This window comes from Geotrypetes seraphini, chromosome 8 (assembly GCF_902459505.1).
Source record: "Geotrypetes seraphini chromosome 8, aGeoSer1.1, whole genome shotgun sequence".
NCBI lineage: Eukaryota > Metazoa > Chordata > Amphibia > Gymnophiona > Dermophiidae > Geotrypetes > Geotrypetes seraphini.
Window position 1 is genome coordinate 181,773,803 of NC_047091.1, and position 17,102 is coordinate 181,790,904.

At 45.7% G+C, this 17,102-nt stretch overlaps 1 protein-coding gene across 1 annotated transcript in view; it reads left to right on the plus strand.

Moving 5' to 3' along the window:
* RHBDD3 (rhomboid domain containing 3) overlaps positions 1–17,102 on the plus strand; it is a 58,448-nt gene that overhangs the window by 3,204 nt on the left and 38,142 nt on the right. The window contains exons 2-3 of the mRNA XM_033956013.1: positions 13,522–13,856; positions 15,368–15,630. Of these exons, the coding sequence (XP_033811904.1) occupies positions 15,477–15,630 (154 nt within the window). The 5' untranslated portion in view covers positions 13,522–13,856; positions 15,368–15,476. The remainder of the gene's footprint in view (positions 1–13,521; positions 13,857–15,367; positions 15,631–17,102) is intronic.

Below are 17,102 nucleotides of genomic sequence, written 5' to 3' on the forward strand. Positions count from 1 at the left end.
AGGATAAGGTTGAGAACCACAGGGATAGACTATAGACTGTTTGAGGTAGAACTCAGGAGACTGCTTTTGATAAAAAGCTTGGGATGAGTTCTGTGAAACATTGTTGGGTAGATCTACTAAACTTCAGGAAGGCAATACATACTCACCTCTTTCCCGACTCTCTATGACAGTGGTTCCCAACCCTGTCCTGGAGGACCACCAGGCCAATCGGGTTTTTGGGATAGCCCTAATGAATATGCATGGAGCAGATTTGCATGCCTGTCACGGCCATTATATGCAAATCTCTCTCATGCATATTCATTAGGGCTAGCCTGAAAACCCAATTGGCCTGGTGGTCCTCCAGGACAGGGTTGGGAACCACTGCTCTATGAGAATGTGCAATCCTAATTCCTGGGACCTTCTGACAAAGGGCTCGACTCTCCACTGACTCGAGTCTCAAATGCTGATACGCCTCATCCTTTGTCTATCCATGTCTTGTTTTGTCATACAGTTTTCTACCACACTCTGTCACACTGCTTGCCATCCTTGTCCTACTATGCTTTCCTATACACCAGGAGTAGGCAATTCCGGTCTGCGAGAGCCGCAGCCAGGTCAGGTTCTCAGGATATCCACAATGAATATGTATGAGATGGATTTGCATGCACTGCCTCTTTGAGATGCAAATCTATCTCATGCATATTCATTGTGGATATCCTGAAAACCTGACCTGGCTATGGCTCTCGAGGACCGGAATTGCCTACCCCTGCTATACACCATATTTACCATACTATGTCGGCCATGCTTCGATCTCTCATGCCTTGTCTGTCACACAATGCCGCTCCATGTCTTCCGTGCTATGCTTTGTCATGCACGCTTGCCTAACCATTTTTTCTAGTCATGTCTTAATATCTTAGCTAAGCCTATGTTTACCGTGCTATGTTTTGCTAAACTATGATATCCATGCTATGTCTCGCCATACCATGTTTTGTCATATTATATTTTTTACCATGTAAACTTTAGTTTGCCATCTTTGTCAGACAATATTTGCCATGTTATCTTTTACCATACTATGCTTGTAAATGTGCCACAGTGGTTAGAACTGCGGGTTGTAGATTTCAATCCACACTGCCCCAGCTACATTAGATAGATTGTGAGCCCACTGAGACAGACAGGGAAAAATGCTTAAGTACCTGAATAAATTCATGTAAACTGTTCTGAGCTCCCCTGGGAGAACAGTATAGAAAATTGAATAAATAAATAAATAGTGCACCAAGTAATGCAAGGAGGAAAAGTCTTTTCCTGGAAAAAAAACCTGAAATTGAAGAGAGGCTGGTATGGAGGCTTTGTGAGCTGCGGTGAGGCCCCACTTTGAGTATTGTGTTCAGTTTTGGAGACCGTATCAGGTAAAGGACATAAGAAGTAGAGAGTGACATGGGGACAAATTTGTCCCCATCCCCGCAGGAACTCAGTTTCCCCATTCTGTCCCTGCGAGTTTTGTTTTACTCCCTGTCCCTGCCCCATTCCTGTAAGCTCTGCCTTAACTGCACAAACTTCAAACACTTATGATTTGAAAGTGTTTGAGGCTTGCACAGATGAGGATGGAGCTTACAGGAATGGGACAGGGACAAGAAAACTCACAGGTACGGGATAGAAAAATGAGTTCCCGCGGGGATGGGGAAAAATTTCTCCCCATGCCATTCTTTAATAAGACTTGAAGCAGTCTAGAGGAAGGCGACGAAAATGGTAGGAGGTTTGCACCCAAAGACATATAAGGAGAGACTGGAATATGTATACCTTAGAGCAGGGGTGGGCAATGAGGGCCGCAATCCAGTCAGGTTTTTAGGAGTTCTCCAATGAATATGCATGAGATCCATTTGCATACAATGGAGGCAGTGCATGTAAATAGATCTCATGCATATTCATTGGGGAAATCCTGAAAACCCGACTGGATTCCAGTGTTCCCGCTAAGCTGCGCTGGGGTGCGCTGGCGCACAAAATATTACCTCGCAGCGCACAAGTTTCTCGTCACAGCGCACACAGTGTAGAGCACAGTTCTTCAACCGCCGGTCCGCAAACAAAATCTTGCCGGTCCGCGAAGGATTCGGTCCCTGCCGCAACGAAAGGCCGGCGTCAGCTGACTTGCAACTTCCTGTTGTAGTCGCTGTGCCGGGACTCCTGCCTTCGCCGGGACTCCTGCCTTCCACCGCGTTTGCCTCCTGCCTTGTCTCCGCACCTCCAGACCAGCAGCGGCAGCTCTGTATGCTTTTAACTTCGGCACAGAGCTGCCCCTAATCAATAGTTTAGGGCGGTTTCATAAGGCAGCCTCGGGGCCTTTGCTAGGCCGGCCCACATCGCATCATCGAAGCGGGCCGGCTATCAAAGGCCCCGAGGCTGCCTCATGAAACCGCGCTAAACTATTGATTAGGGGCAGCTCTGTGCCGAAGTTAAAAGCATACACAGCTGCCGCTGCTGGTCTGAACTCTTGGGCCGCTGAAGGAGGGCAAAAAGCAGCTGTCCTGGAGGTTTCCCTTCCTCTCGCCTTTACAGGTTCCTTTTTTCCACCTTTTTTTTTTTCCTTCAAACGGCAACGGGCCCCAGCATCGACATCAATCAAGTAAGTTCCACTGTCAATCAAGCGGTTCTGCTCGGCCAAAGCTTCCCCTGTGACATGAGCCACCCTCAGGGGAAAGAAAGTGACCCACAAAGGTGAGGGGAAGGGGGGCAGATGATGGAAGTTGGGGGGGGGGGAGAGAGAGAGAGAGAGAGAAGGGGCAGATGATGGAATGGAGGAGATGAGAGAGAGAGAGAAGGGGACAGATGATGGAAGTGAGAAGAAGGGAGAGAGAGCAGAAGGCAGATGGATGTCAGTTGAGAAGGGAGAGCAGATGCTGAATGGAAGTGGGGAAAGAACACATACTGGATGGAAGGAGGAGATAAATAAAGGGGGAAGAAAATAGTAAGATAATGGAGGGGTGAGGGAAAGGGGTGACAAGCTGTGTGTAGACACAGTGAAAAGAGGGAAACGGGACTAAATAGTAAGAAAGAATTTAATTTAGATGGAGGCAGAAAATAGAGAAGGAAGACCAGAGAAGAAAAGGGAAGAGAGAGCAGAGAATGATCAGATCTGAGTGGAGGAAATGAGAAGAGAGATATGCTAAAAACCACAGGGGGGAGGGAAGGATAGAGATGCAGTTATTTTGAAGCTACACTGTTAAGTTAATATGCTGTTGGTAGAGTTGCAGTGGCATCCTAAACATATTTCTGGCAAGCCAACTGTATATGGTGACATTATTAGAAGATGACTGTGTGAAACTTTAGGGAACTTGGATGCCAATCAGTTTTTGGAAGCCATTTTTTGTATGCTATACTGTATGTTTGGCTCGTTTCTACTTCAGTTTTGTTCTTGCCTTTTCGTTTTGTCTTCCTTCCACCATCTCTTATCTGCCTTCCTTATCATCCTTTTCAATGTGATTTGGCAGCTCCTGTCAATCATAGGCTGGCTGTGCAAGATTGCTAATTCTAGATGCCTGGGTGACCTAATGCCTGTGCATGTGATTTTCTGTTTTTGTGTTTAAAACATTTTGCTGAAAGCACAACAGTGCAAAAGAGTAAAACAGATTTTATGCTGTTTATTCTAGGAATAAGCAGTGGGCTTTCCTAAGTCCATCTTAATAATGTCATGCAGATTTTTTAAGGAAATTATCCAAATCTTTTTTTAATTACATGTTGAATGAAAAATATTTTCCCAGGTTTGTTTTAAATCTACTACTTAAAAGCTTTATTGCATGCCCCTTTACTCCTAGTATATATTTATTTTTATTTTTTATTTTTTAGTATATTGTAACCAGACAGACTTCGTGCCTGCCCTGGTTCCAGTTAGTGTTTCTACTAAGACTCCCAGCAAAACCCGGAAGAGGGTAGGTAAAAGCTGTCCTAGTGAGGATCTGGCTGATTCTCAGGTTGACCACCAGAGGGAGCCTGAGTTTCCCAATAGTTCCCTAGACCAGCAATATTCAGGGCACCACAGGAGGAGCTCTAGAGCTGCCTTGAGGACTGCTGAATCAGCCAGGCTAGGGCGTAGCCCAATCAGTATAAAACCAGCAGCTGTGTACAAGCAAGGAAGCAGGTTAGGGAGAAGGTTGGGACCTTTCCTCCCTGAGAGTCTCCTTGGGCCAGGCAAGAGCGAACCAGTTACACCCATGGAGGTGCAAGAGGCTGGAGATATCCTGGCAGAATCTGTAGCTGAGCTGGAACTTCCAATGGAGACTAACAACCTGCCAGAAGAAATGAGCTTGGCTGAGGAAGCCATGGAAGTTGGTTTGTCCACCAGCTGTACCTGCTAACCATTGAAGAAACAGTGAGTGCATTTTGTTCAGCTTTCTTTGTTTGAGTGACTGTTTGAATGAAGCTGAACCTTGGAGGACTTTCTTTTTTACTGTTTTGCATTTTGGTTGAAGCTGATAGTGCCTGAACGGAGGGAGAGGTTTGCTATTATCTGGGAGGGAAAATTTGAAGCTATTATAAGCTGAAATTAAAGCAAACCTGAGGCACTCTCCTTTTCCTGGCAGTGCAATGCTTGGCTGCCAGAGGCTTCCTTTTTGAAGCATTAACAATAGGGTTCCCAGTGCCTTTTGCCCTATTGAGTTTTCAGTGTTTGTAAGGAACTGATTGCCCTGCTTAGGAGCAGGTTTAATTGATTGCTAAAGAAAGCATAAAGCCCAGTGAGGTGAAGAAAAAAAATATATATATATTTTTTTTTTTGGTGTTTGAATTTATGTTTTGACTGTTCCTTATTCTGCGATTTGAATTTGAACTGAAGACCTTCTACTTACCTGTTGTTGGTAGGACTACTAATAATCCTGACTTTATTTCCTTAAAGAAAATAAATCCTGAGTTTTGATTTACTTATTTTTTCTGAAGAATTGTGGTTTATTTTTGCTTTTACTCTTGGTGTCATTCCATGTCTGCAGGGTGACTCCTGTCTGGGTCACACGCAGGTGTCGTTGCTTGTGTAATCACTGTGAGGTGCTGTGGAGGCTTGTTCAGGCCACAGTCCCGGGTTACACATATTTGGTATCAGGAGTGGGATAGTGCACCTCCTGCAGGCGACACCAAGGTACTGCAATTTTGGAAAAAAAAAAAAAAGTTTTCTTTTGGTGTCATTTTGAACTTGTGCTGGAAAGGCATATTTGACTATCCTTTATTTTTGTAATTGGACTATTGAACTATTGACCAATTGTTTGTTTGAAAAATCCTAATTTTTGTTGGAGTACTTTATTGGAAGAAACTTTCCTGTTACCTACTCGGAGGAGGAGTTTCTCACCGGAAGGCGGAAGCCGGAATAAAGATTGCAGCATATCCTGTGGAGGAGTGCAGCGAGGAGCTCAGTTGGAGTTCGGAGGAGGAAAGAACCGGACCAGAGTTCCAGAACCGGGTTCCAGGATTTTCAGAGGGGCAAGCCGTGCGGAGAACGACTGGAGGCCAAGGAGGCCTAAACACCAAAGGCGCAGACTCACCAGTGCTATCGGTAAGAGTACCTAGGCTGGGGGGTCTGGTAAAGGGGAGGAACACGCTTACCAAGCGGCCACACTTGGGTTTCTTTTCTTTTTGTTTGCCTTTCAGGTCCGGATTATGGAGCAGGCCCAGATCCTAGCCACACTTGCCGGTGAGCGGCAACGCCAGTGTGATGATTTGAAATCGATCCTGAAGTCAAGCGAGGAACGCTGGCAGGCGAAGCAGGAAGCAATGATGCGGCAACATGGGGAACTTATTTCCACAATGCAGGACCAGGCCAAAGCATTTTCACAAATTCTTCAAAAGACTGCTATACATCCTGCAGGACAGACATTACCAGCTGTATCTGTTCCAGCGCCGGTAGGACCTAATCTTTTATCGCATTTAAACTTATGCAAGATAGCACCTGGGGATGCACCGGACGATTTTCTTAATTCTTTTGAAAGAATTGCTGTGGCTGCTGGATGGCCTCCAGAGCAATGGGTGTACCGGTTGTTGCCTTGCCTGGCCGGGGAGACTCTAGCGGCATTCCAGACCCTAGGGCCCGAGCTTGCCAATAGCTACCCTGTAGTAAAAGCCCATATATTGGATTTCTTAGGCTTCACCACAGAACACTACAGACAAAAGTTCAGGGCAACCACAATGCTTCATACAGAACGGCCTAAAGCGTTGCTTCAGCGTGTCACCAAACTGGCTGAAAAATGGCTGCAGCCAGTTCTGAATGATGCCAGGGCCTTATTCACAGAAATAGTGAGGGAACAACTATTAGAAGCTGTCCCAAAGAACATCAGGTCCTGGATTAAGAGACAGAACTGCAAGACTTTAGGACAAGTTCTGGAAGTGGCTGAAGCATTTATAGATGCCCAAGAACCTTCAGGAGAGAATATGAGTCCCTTAGCTCACCACACACCTAGATCGAACCCACGGGAGTTAGGCGAAGGTTGGGGTAAGAAGCCGCAGGTTAAGGATCCCTGTGGTCCAAGTCCTAAACCTAACACTCAGGGTGGGGACAGAAAGTGTTACAGGTGTGGAAAGCAGGGACACACACAACAGTTTTGTAGGGTCTCTTACCCCGAAGTTAAAACCAGGGTTCCAAATAAGCAGGCCCAGGTTTACAAGGAGAAAGAACCAACGGCCCATCAGAGCATGTTAGGTTCAAAGGCTCCAGGAAACGGGGGTGAGGTTAAATACCTCGTCAATGTATCAGTAGGGGGCCAGGTGGTGAAGGCGTTGGTGGATACAGGGGCAGATCAGTCCATGATGGCTGTTCCATTCTGGAAAAGGATCTTCCCTGGGGAAAAAGAGTCATTTGGGGCAGGCAAAGTGGTGATCAAATGCATCCACGGAGACAGTGCTCACTATACTCTTAGGCCAACTACTCTCCTGCATAAGGACCGTGTATACAAGGTTCCGATGGCCTTGATTCCCGGGGTCCCCTATGAAATAGTTTTGGGTCAGGATTGGGCCGGGTTAGAGGACTGTTTGCAAACTAAGCAGGGGTTGGTTAACACCCGTTCTCAAGGAAGGCCTAGCCTGGAGCCTGAGACCCCGTTGGGAAAAGTTTTTCCCTTTAAAAAAGGAGTGATTAGACCGGCGGCGCAGACACAGGCTAGGGCCTCCAGAGCACAGAAAAGAAGACAGCAACAGCAGAGGGCACAGAATCTTAGACAAACTGAGCGAAGGAAAGAATTTCCCAGTCTTCCTCAGGAAATTAGCAATACCTTCCCCACGTTTGCCCAAGAACAGAAGGCTGATCCTTCATTGAGGGAACTGTGGCTTCAAGCTACAGGACCCCAATCTGCTGGATCAGGCTTGAGAGTTATACGTGGCCTCCTGTACAAAGAAAGAGCTGGCACTTCAGACCAGGACGGAGGAGGGGAACAGTTAGTGGTTCCCAAGGGATTTAGGAAGGCCATCTTACAAACTGCCCATGACTCACCCCTCGCAGGACATAAAGGGATTCAGGCCACACAGGTACAGGTACAGCGGAGGTTCTACTGGCCTGGGTGGAGGCAAGAAATTGAGGATTTTTGTAAATCCTGTCCCACCTGCCAAAGGCTGGCTTTGAGCAAACCCGCACGGGCGCCTCTTGTCCCTATACCTGTGGTGGAAGAACCTCTCTCGCGGTTAGCCATGGACATTGTAGGACCATTGGAAAAGACCCCTAGGGGGTACCAATTCATTTTTGTGGTGATGGATGTGGCCACCAGATTTCCTTGGGCTTTTCCTTTGCGAAAGACTACCTCGGGGGTATTGATGAAGGAACTCATGGGGTTATTCTCTACCATAGGTTTTCCGAGGGAAGTTCTTTCTGATCGGGGAAGCAACTTTTTGTCCAGGGAAATGGAGGAATTCTGGAAAGGACTTGGGGTGAGACATATCCGAACATCTGCATATCACCCTCAAGCCAATGGGTTAGTCGAGAGGTTTAATCAATCCCTAAAGCATATGTTAAAGAAGGGATTGGAAGACAATTTGAGAGATTGGGATCTGTTCATCCCTTTTGTGCTGTTTGCTGCTAGGGAGAAAGTACAGGATTCCCTGGGGGTTAGTCCCTTTGAATTATTATATGGGCGGACACCCAGGGGACTTCTGGATGTGATTAAGGAGGGTTGGGACCCTCCTGAAGAGACAGGAACAAATATTATTTCTTACCTGTCTCAGTTGAAGAAAAGTCTGGCACAAGTGTCCAAATTGGGACGGGAAAACCTTGAGTGGGCTCAGAAAAAGCAAAAAGTCTATTATGACCGGGGAGCTAAAGAGCGCCAATTCTCGATAGGGGACAGGGTATTAATATTGGTGCCCTCAGACCCTCATAAATTTCTAGCCCATTGGAAGGGTCCCGCCACGATTATTGGAAGGGCTGGTCCATTGAGTTATAGAGTTAAGGAGGAGCAAGGTCGGGTACAAACGTATCACGTCAACCTCCTTAAGGCCTGGAAGGATAGGGAAGCCTTAGCTCTTATAGCTCAGCGCTGTCAGGAGGACGATCTAGGGCCCCAGATAGCGGACTTGGGACAGGCTGAAAAAGTGAATGTAGGGAAAGAGTTGTCTGAATCACAGTCTCGTCAAGTACAGACACTCGTTGGCCAATTCTCTGATGTATTTTCATCGGTCCCGGGACGTACTAAGGGGGTTACACACGACATCATTACCAGTCCTGGTAAAATAGTCCGAGTGAGGCCTTACCGCCTCTCGGAGGAAAAGAAGAAACTGGTTTGTGAACTAGTTCAAGAAATGCTCTCCCTAGGGGTTATTGAGCCTTCACAAAGCCCCTGGTGCAGCCCCATAGTTATCGTCCCAAAGGCAGATGGATCTCCTAGGTTTTGCATCGACTTCAGACAGGTCAACGAGGTGTCACAATTCGATGCTTTTCCCATGCCAAGAGTAGACGAATTACTTGATAAATTAGGTCAGGCACAGTATCTTTCCACTATCGACCTGACTAAAGGGTATTGGCAGATTCCATTGACCCATAGTGCTAAACCCAAAACTGCCTTTAGCACCCCGTATGGGCTATACCAATTCACCCGCATGCCGTTTGGACTGCATGGTGCAGCTGCGACTTGTCAGCGGGCAGTAAATGAAGTCTTAAGGGGTCACCATGCTTACGCTGAGGCCTACCTGGATGATGTGGTAATATACTCATCTTCGTGGCAATCTCATGTGGAGCATGTTAGAGCAGTGTTGGAAGCTTTAAGGAAGGCAGGCTTCACTGTTAACCCGAAAAAGTGTTTTCTGGGCCAGCGAGAGGTCAGGTACTTGGGATACACAGTGGGCCGCGGACAGGTAAAACCTTTGATTGATAAGGTAAAGTGTATCCAGGAGTATCCTCGGCCTGGCACAAAAAAACAGTTGCGAGGGTTTTTGGGCCTATTGGGGTATTATAGGAGATTTATACCTGACTTTGCCACCAGGGCCACCCCTCTTACCAATATGTTAAGAAAGGACGTTCCGGATGTGTTGCACTGGGAGGAGGAAGGGGTGAAAGCGTTTATGGATTTGAAAGATAGTCTGTGTAGGCAGCCAGTATTGGCAGCCATTGATTTCAGCAGACCCCTTGTCCTCCAGACTGACGCATCTGGATGTGGATTGGGAGCGGTACTCAGCCAGGAGAGTCAGGGCATAGAGCACCCTGTCCTATATTTGAGCCGTAAGTTACATCCCAACGAGAGAAATTATGCAGTGGTAGAACTAGAGTGCTTAGCTGCAAAGTGGGCCATGCAGACACTTGAACACTATCTAGGAGAAAAGCACTTTACGTTAGTAACTGACCATGCAGCTCTTAAATGGTTAGGTACCATGCGGAACAACAACGCTCGCCTTACTCGCTGGTACTTAACCTTACAAACTTTCAGATTCTCTGTGGTTCATCGCCCAGGGAGTCTGAATACTAATGTTGATGCTCTGTCACGCATCCCTGAAAATTCGAGTCGACCCCATGCTTATAGGGATAAGCATCATTTAAGGGAGGGGGTATGTAACCAGACAGACTTCGTGCCTGCCCTGGTTCCAGTTAGTGTTTCTACTAAGACTCCCAGCAAAACCCGGAAGAGGGTAGGTAAAAGCTGTCCTAGTGAGGATCTGGCTGATTCTCAGGTTGACCACCAGAGGGAGCCTGAGTTTCCCAATAGTTCCCTAGACCAGCAATATTCAGGGCACCACAGGAGGAGCTCTAGAGCTGCCTTGAGGACTGCTGAATCAGCCAGGCTAGGGCGTAGCCCAATCAGTATAAAACCAGCAGCTGTGTACAAGCAAGGAAGCAGGTTAGGGAGAAGGTTGGGACCTTTCCTCCCTGAGAGTCTCCTTGGGCCAGGCAAGAGCGAACCAGTTACACCCATGGAGGTGCAAGAGGCTGGAGATATCCTGGCAGAATCTGTAGCTGAGCTGGAACTTCCAATGGAGACTAACAACCTGCCAGAAGAAATGAGCTTGGCTGAGGAAGCCATGGAAGTTGGTTTGTCCACCAGCTGTACCTGCTAACCATTGAAGAAACAGTGAGTGCATTTTGTTCAGCTTTCTTTGTTTGAGTGACTGTTTGAATGAAGCTGAACCTTGGAGGACTTTCTTTTTTACTGTTTTGCATTTTGGTTGAAGCTGATAGTGCCTGAACGGAGGGAGAGGTTTGCTATTATCTGGGAGGGAAAATTTGAAGCTATTATAAGCTGAAATTAAAGCAAACCTGAGGCACTCTCCTTTTCCTGGCAGTGCAATGCTTGGCTGCCAGAGGCTTCCTTTTTGAAGCATTAACAATAGGGTTCCCAGTGCCTTTTGCCCTATTGAGTTTTCAGTGTTTGTAAGGAACTGATTGCCCTGCTTAGGAGCAGGTTTAATTGATTGCTAAAGAAAGCATAAAGCCCAGTGAGGTGAAGAAAAAAAATATATATATATATTTTTTTTTGGTGTTTGAATTTATGTTTTGACTGTTCCTTATTCTGCGATTTGAATTTGAACTGAAGACCTTCTACTTACCTGTTGTTGGTAGGACTACTAATAATCCTGACTTTATTTCCTTAAAGAAAATAAATCCTGAGTTTTGATTTACTTATTTTTTCTGAAGAATTGTGGTTTATTTTTGCTTTTACTCTTGGTGTCATTCCATGTCTGCAGGGTGACTCCTGTCTGGGTCACACGCAGGTGTCGTTGCTTGTGTAATCACTGTGAGGTGCTGTGGAGGCTTGTTCAGGCCACAGTCCCGGGTTACAATATATATATTTATCTTTTGGCATGGCCCATCAGTTATAGCATTTGCTACATGATGGGCCATGCCAAAAGATAAATGTAGCATTTGCTACATGAATTGATTTTTTGTCACGTATGGTTAAGGGGCTGGAGGAGTTGCCGTACAGCGAAAGATTAGAGAAACTGGGCCTCTTCTCCCTTGAGCAGAGGAGATTGAGAGGGGACATGATAGAAACATTCAAGGTACTGAAGGGAATAGACTTAGTAGCTAAGGCAGGGAGAACGAGAGGGCACTCTCTAAAGTTGAAAGGGGATAGATTCCATACAAACGTAAGGAAGTTCTGTGGTAGAAAGCAACATATTTATTTGGCTCATAACTTGCTGGCGCCCGATATTTTTAGCTCACAGTGAAAAAAGTTTGCTCACAACACCCGCCCGCTTAGAGGGAACACTGATTGTGGCCCTTATTGCCCATCCCTGCCTTAGAGGAAAGGAGGGACAGGGGAGATATGATTCAGACGATCAAATACTTGAAAGGTATTAACGTATAACAAAATCTTTTCCAGAGAAAAGAAAATGGTAAAACCAGAGGACATAATCTGAAGTTGAGGGGTGGTAGATTCAAGAGTAATGTAAGGAAATTCTTCTTTATGGAGAGGGTGGTCGATGCCTGGATTGTGCTGCTGAGGGAGGTGGTGGTGAGGAAAATGGTGCCAGAGTTAAAAAAAGGTATGGGATGAACACAGAGAAGTCAAATCAGAAAATTATGGTGTATATTGAAAAACTAAGGCCAGTATTGGGCAGACTTGCACTGTCTGTGTCCGTATAGGGTCATTTAGTTGAGGATGGCCTAGGGGGGGCATCAATAGCTGAGATGGTTTAGATGGGCTAGAGTGAGCTTTGACGGAGACTTCAGTAGATGGAACCTAAGCACAGTACCGGCCAGAGCTTTTTGGTTCTGGCCCAGAAATAGCTAAGGAAAATTTAAATTGGGTCTCAAATAAATCATGAAAAATTTTGGCTGGTTTTCTATTGGTTCGAGACTTACAGGCAGCTGAATGGAGGTCACCTGCAGAGTGCCACACTCCGCATAACACAAAACAGCCACTTTGTCCAAGAAAACTTATAAGAATATAACAAGTAAACAAAAGTGACATCTGTTAAACAATAGAAAAAAAACTACCATAGCTATTTTGTAGAAAATAACAGATGGAAATATTATTGTCAATAGACAATGATGTACCAAGTGAGGGCGGTCTGCCCTGTAGCTCTTAGGGGGTGCTCTGGTCCCTTCCCCATGCTACAGCCTGTGGTCTTTGGGCCACCGGCAGCATCATTCAGTTGAACATACTGCCTTTGGCAGCCCAGAAGATTTCCCTCTGCAGGGAAAGGAAGTTAAAGCAGAGAGAAAGCTTCTGGTTCCACCAAAAGCAGCATGTTTAGATGAATAATGGTGCTGGCGGCCCAAAGATTGCAAGGGGCAACCTGGAGAAGAAAAGAGAGAGAGGTAGGTAGCCCATGGGGGGAGATGGGGAAGAAACATTGTACGCAATTTGGGGGAAAGGAGGGCTAAAGGAGAGAAAATTGCCACATTGGGTAGGAGGGAGGGAGGAAGGAAGAAAGAAGACCAAAGAGGGGAAGAAAAGGAGCGGAGAGAAACATACCATGTGGGAGAGAGGGAAAGAAGGAAAGCGGAGGAGAGAGATGCCAAACCACAGGGGGAAGGGAGAAAGAGATGAAAGAGGAGACAGATGCCAGATCATTGGGTGGGAGGGAAAGAAGGAAGGAAAGCAGAGGAGGTTCAGAGGGAAAGAAGGAAGGAACGCAGAGGTTGGGAGGGAAAGAAAGAAGGAAAGCAGAGGAAAGAGATGCATGGGGAATGATGGAAGGGAAGGAGACAAAGATGCCAGACCACGGGGTGGGGCAGTGACTTACCAAGGGCAACTGGATGGAAGGAGATGAGAGAGAAAGGGCAGATACTGCATGTAAAGGAATGAGAGAGAGAGAGAAACAGTCACATGATGGAAGGGAAGGGCAGATACTGCATGGAAAAGAGAGAGAGGGGCAGAAGTTACTTCTTATGGTCATGTATGACATTTTGTATTAATTAACAATATGCCTGGTACCAGATTTTGGATTTGGATTAATATTGCATTAATATTGCACCTTTCTCGGTAATAACTCAATGTAAGTTACATTTTGGAACGGTAGGTATTTTGCTGTCTCCTGGAGGGCTTATAACAATATATTAGCTTCCACTTCACACATCTAAATGGTTAACAATTGTATAAACTATCTTCAAAAAGGTTAAGGGCTCCTTATACAATGGTTTTTTTTTTAGTATAGAGGAGGGGGTGTTAAAAAATGATCGACCTGGGTGCACCACTGTCGATAGGTGATGGTTTTCAGGGAACTGAAATGATTAAACGTGTGGAAGAACATGTAATCACTAGGAACCAAGATGACTGCAAGCAGATGTTACATAGGTAATGACTTACTCCTACTTGTGCTGCAGTATTGAAAAAACCTAAGTCTTTTACGCTCAAGATTTATTGACTATGTTTATACCAGTGCAGAGAAATGTTATCCTAGGACAAGCAGGCAGCATATTCTCGCATGTGGGTGACATCATTCACGGAGCCCCGGCATCTGCCTGCTGTCTCCAGATAACACCTGTTACGGTAAGTAACTGTGCTTTCTGGCCCTTGACCTCTGTTCCTATTGCTTACTTGTTTCCATTTTGCAAATACAGGCACCATGGAGCAGAAGCTGCCCTTCAGTCTATGAGTTTGGCAACAGCAGACATGTGGGTGTGTCTGGAGGCAGCTCCTTTAGCTTTTGCTACGTGGTGCTAGCTGGAGGATCCACAAACGGAAGGCAGAGAAATGTGACCTTGCACAAAAGCCAATCATAGTGCTGCTGGGCATGAACAACATTTTTCATGTTCTGACTGTTAATAAAGGAGAGCTACCATCCTTGTTCTCTAGATCGATTGCTGTTTATTATTTATGGCTATGGAATAATATTGCAATTTTGATACACTGTTGTACTGCTGATGACATAGTGGTGCTAGTATCTTTATTTTTAAATTGGTATCTTTTGGGAGTGGAGGAAAAAAAATAACATAAGGACATAAGAATTGCTGTACTGGGACAGACTGAAGATCCATCAAGCCCAGTATCCTGTTTCCAATAGCGACCAACCTAGGTCCCAAGTACCTGGCAAGATTCCAAGGAGTAAAACAGATTTTATGCTGCTTATCCTAGGAATAAATATTCAATGCTGGGGCATAAGCAACTCCCAGCATTGAATATCCAGGTATGACCACTGACCCAGAAGTTAACAGGACCCCATCTAATATTCAGACTGGTGCCCACTTAACTCTGCATAAAATTAGGACATCTGTTTTGCTGTTCTAACTTTGTACACTTCCCCCTCCCTATTCGTGGTTTCGATGTTCGCAGTTTCGATTATCCGTGGGGTTTTCCCCAGCCCCTCCCCGAGAATCGCTCGTTGGCATTAAAAAAAGAATGGCCTCGAACTTGGAGGGAGGCGATCAGAGGCGGCAGGGGGGGCGATCAGAGGCGGAGGGAGGCAATCAGAGGCGACAGGGGGGGCGATCAGAGCATGGACCTTACCTGGTGGTCTAACGGTGATGCAGGGCAGGAGCGATCTTCCTAAATTCCTGCCCCGTGCAGAGTCTTGCTGTGAGTTCCTGCCTAACCCCCTCGAATAGGGAGGGAGAAGTGTACAGTTATTTAGCCAGACTGAAAATTGCACTAACCAGCTAAGTTTGCCCACAAACTAGTAGGTTTCAGTTCAACGGGATTTTCAGCAGCACTTTCTGGCTAAGTGCCACTGAATATTCCCGAATAGCCCTGCATAAGCCTCTCCTCTCCTGGCCATTTAAATCACTTTGAATATTGACCCCTGTGTGTGTAAATCCTGGCTCTGCCTGTGCTTCACTGGGCAGGAAAGAAACCCTGGAAGGGATCCAAATTAGCAGCAGCAGCTCTCTCTTAGTTGCTAGATATGAGAGGTATGATACAGATGTGTTGGCTTCTTTCAACTCCTTTTAAATGGAGGATCCCCAGAATTGTGCACTTTTCTCTGGGTAAACTGTTTAGATTTATATATTTCTATATTTTGCTGGAAATAAAGCATGGTACAGACAAAGTTTCTTCTTTCCAAGGAATCTGCTAGACGTTTGAATGTGTGTGTCCACTTGGACTGGAAGGAAACCACCAGAGGCTCTGCCAGCACTTCTACGATGACTTAACCTTCTGCCTTCAGTTTTGAAGATGCAACTTCGTGTGTGTCTCAGAGGAATCTCAAGGCTGGAGGCACCTCCTGTTGCTTCTCTCATGCTCATGGTTCTTCTGTGTTGTCTTGGGCTAATGGATTGCTGTGAAACCCTGGCACTAAAGTCAGACCAGCTGCTTCAGCACTTTCAGGGTAGGAGTCCATTTTTATTGCTTGTCGGGTTTCTTCTTTCATCTCCATAGGCCCACACTGCTTGTAGTACATTTGGTTTTATATGATTTCTTTGTATCCAAAAAAGATCACGAGCCAATTTGTACACAGTGGCAGCTGTGCAGCATTTCGAGGGGGCAGTTTTCAAATCATGCATTTTAGGACAAAGTTTGCAGGTCATTTTTACCCGCAGCATTTGTGAAAGTGAAAAGAATGGCCAAATATGATTTGTGAGGGAGGTGGTATAAGGGCAGTATTTGAATTCAAAAAGACATGACAGCACAGGAGATCTCTGAGAAAGGGAGGATTGTACTTATGGATGGAAAGACTGATGATACTCTGCATGGTCCTTGCATGCATAGTTTTAAAGTAAAACTGGTACCCATGCACTTGCTTTCTCTTATGTAATTACTTTTTCATAGAAAATAGTGTGTAGATTTGAACATGCAATCTGCATGCATCATTTTCCTCCCCAGACATAAACCCCTGGAATTACCTCCTATCAGTGTGTTAAAAAAGTCCACTGTAGAATCCAGCCCTACCTCTAATAGCATTGAGAAAGGACATATTTCAATTAGCCAGTTTGGCATATGCATGGCTTTAAAAATTGTTCACTAAAATTATAGCTTTAGACATGCATGCAGCCACCTCCTAGGGTGGTAATCAATCATTCTTGACTTGCCTTTGCCACCCAGTGCCTTGTTAATTTTCATGTTTCCCAGCAGCTGTGCAAAGTGATTAGAGATGTCAGTCCCTAGACTGACTCTTAACTGATTATTATGTTGTTTTTAAATGTAAATGATGTTTAAGATCGTACTGTACGTATTCAGTCTCTCATGGTAGGGATCTCTCTCCCTGAGCTAACCATGCTATTAGTTCATACAGGGCTGGTAAGCATAAGAAAGATGTTTCTTAGAAGCCATTCATCTGAATAGGCTACCTGAAAATTGTTTGCCCTTTCCCTAGGTGAAGGTTTGCATAGGGATTAACACATATTTCTACTTCCTGGTAAAAATAGGGGAACTCGGAGGCAAGGCCAGGGGAAGCATCAAGATAACATAGAAATGACGGCAGAAAAGGGCCACGGCCCATCCAGTCTGCCCACACCAAGACCCATCCCCTATCTACCTCCATGAAGAGATCCGACATGCCTATCCCATCTTTTCTTAAAATCTTGCACGCTGCTGGCCTCAATTACCTGTTGTGGTAGACTATTCCAGCGATCAACCACCCTTTCGATGAAGAAGTATTTTCTGGTATCGCCATGAAATTTCTCACCCTTGATTTTCGACGGATGCCCTCTTGTCGTCGTGGGTCCTTTAAGAAAAAAGAGATCTTCTTCCACCTTGATACAGCCCGTGACATATTTGAATGTCTCGATCATGTCTCCCCTCTCTCTCTGCGTTCTTTGAGTGAGTATAGCTGCAACTTATCCAACCGTTCCTCATACGGGA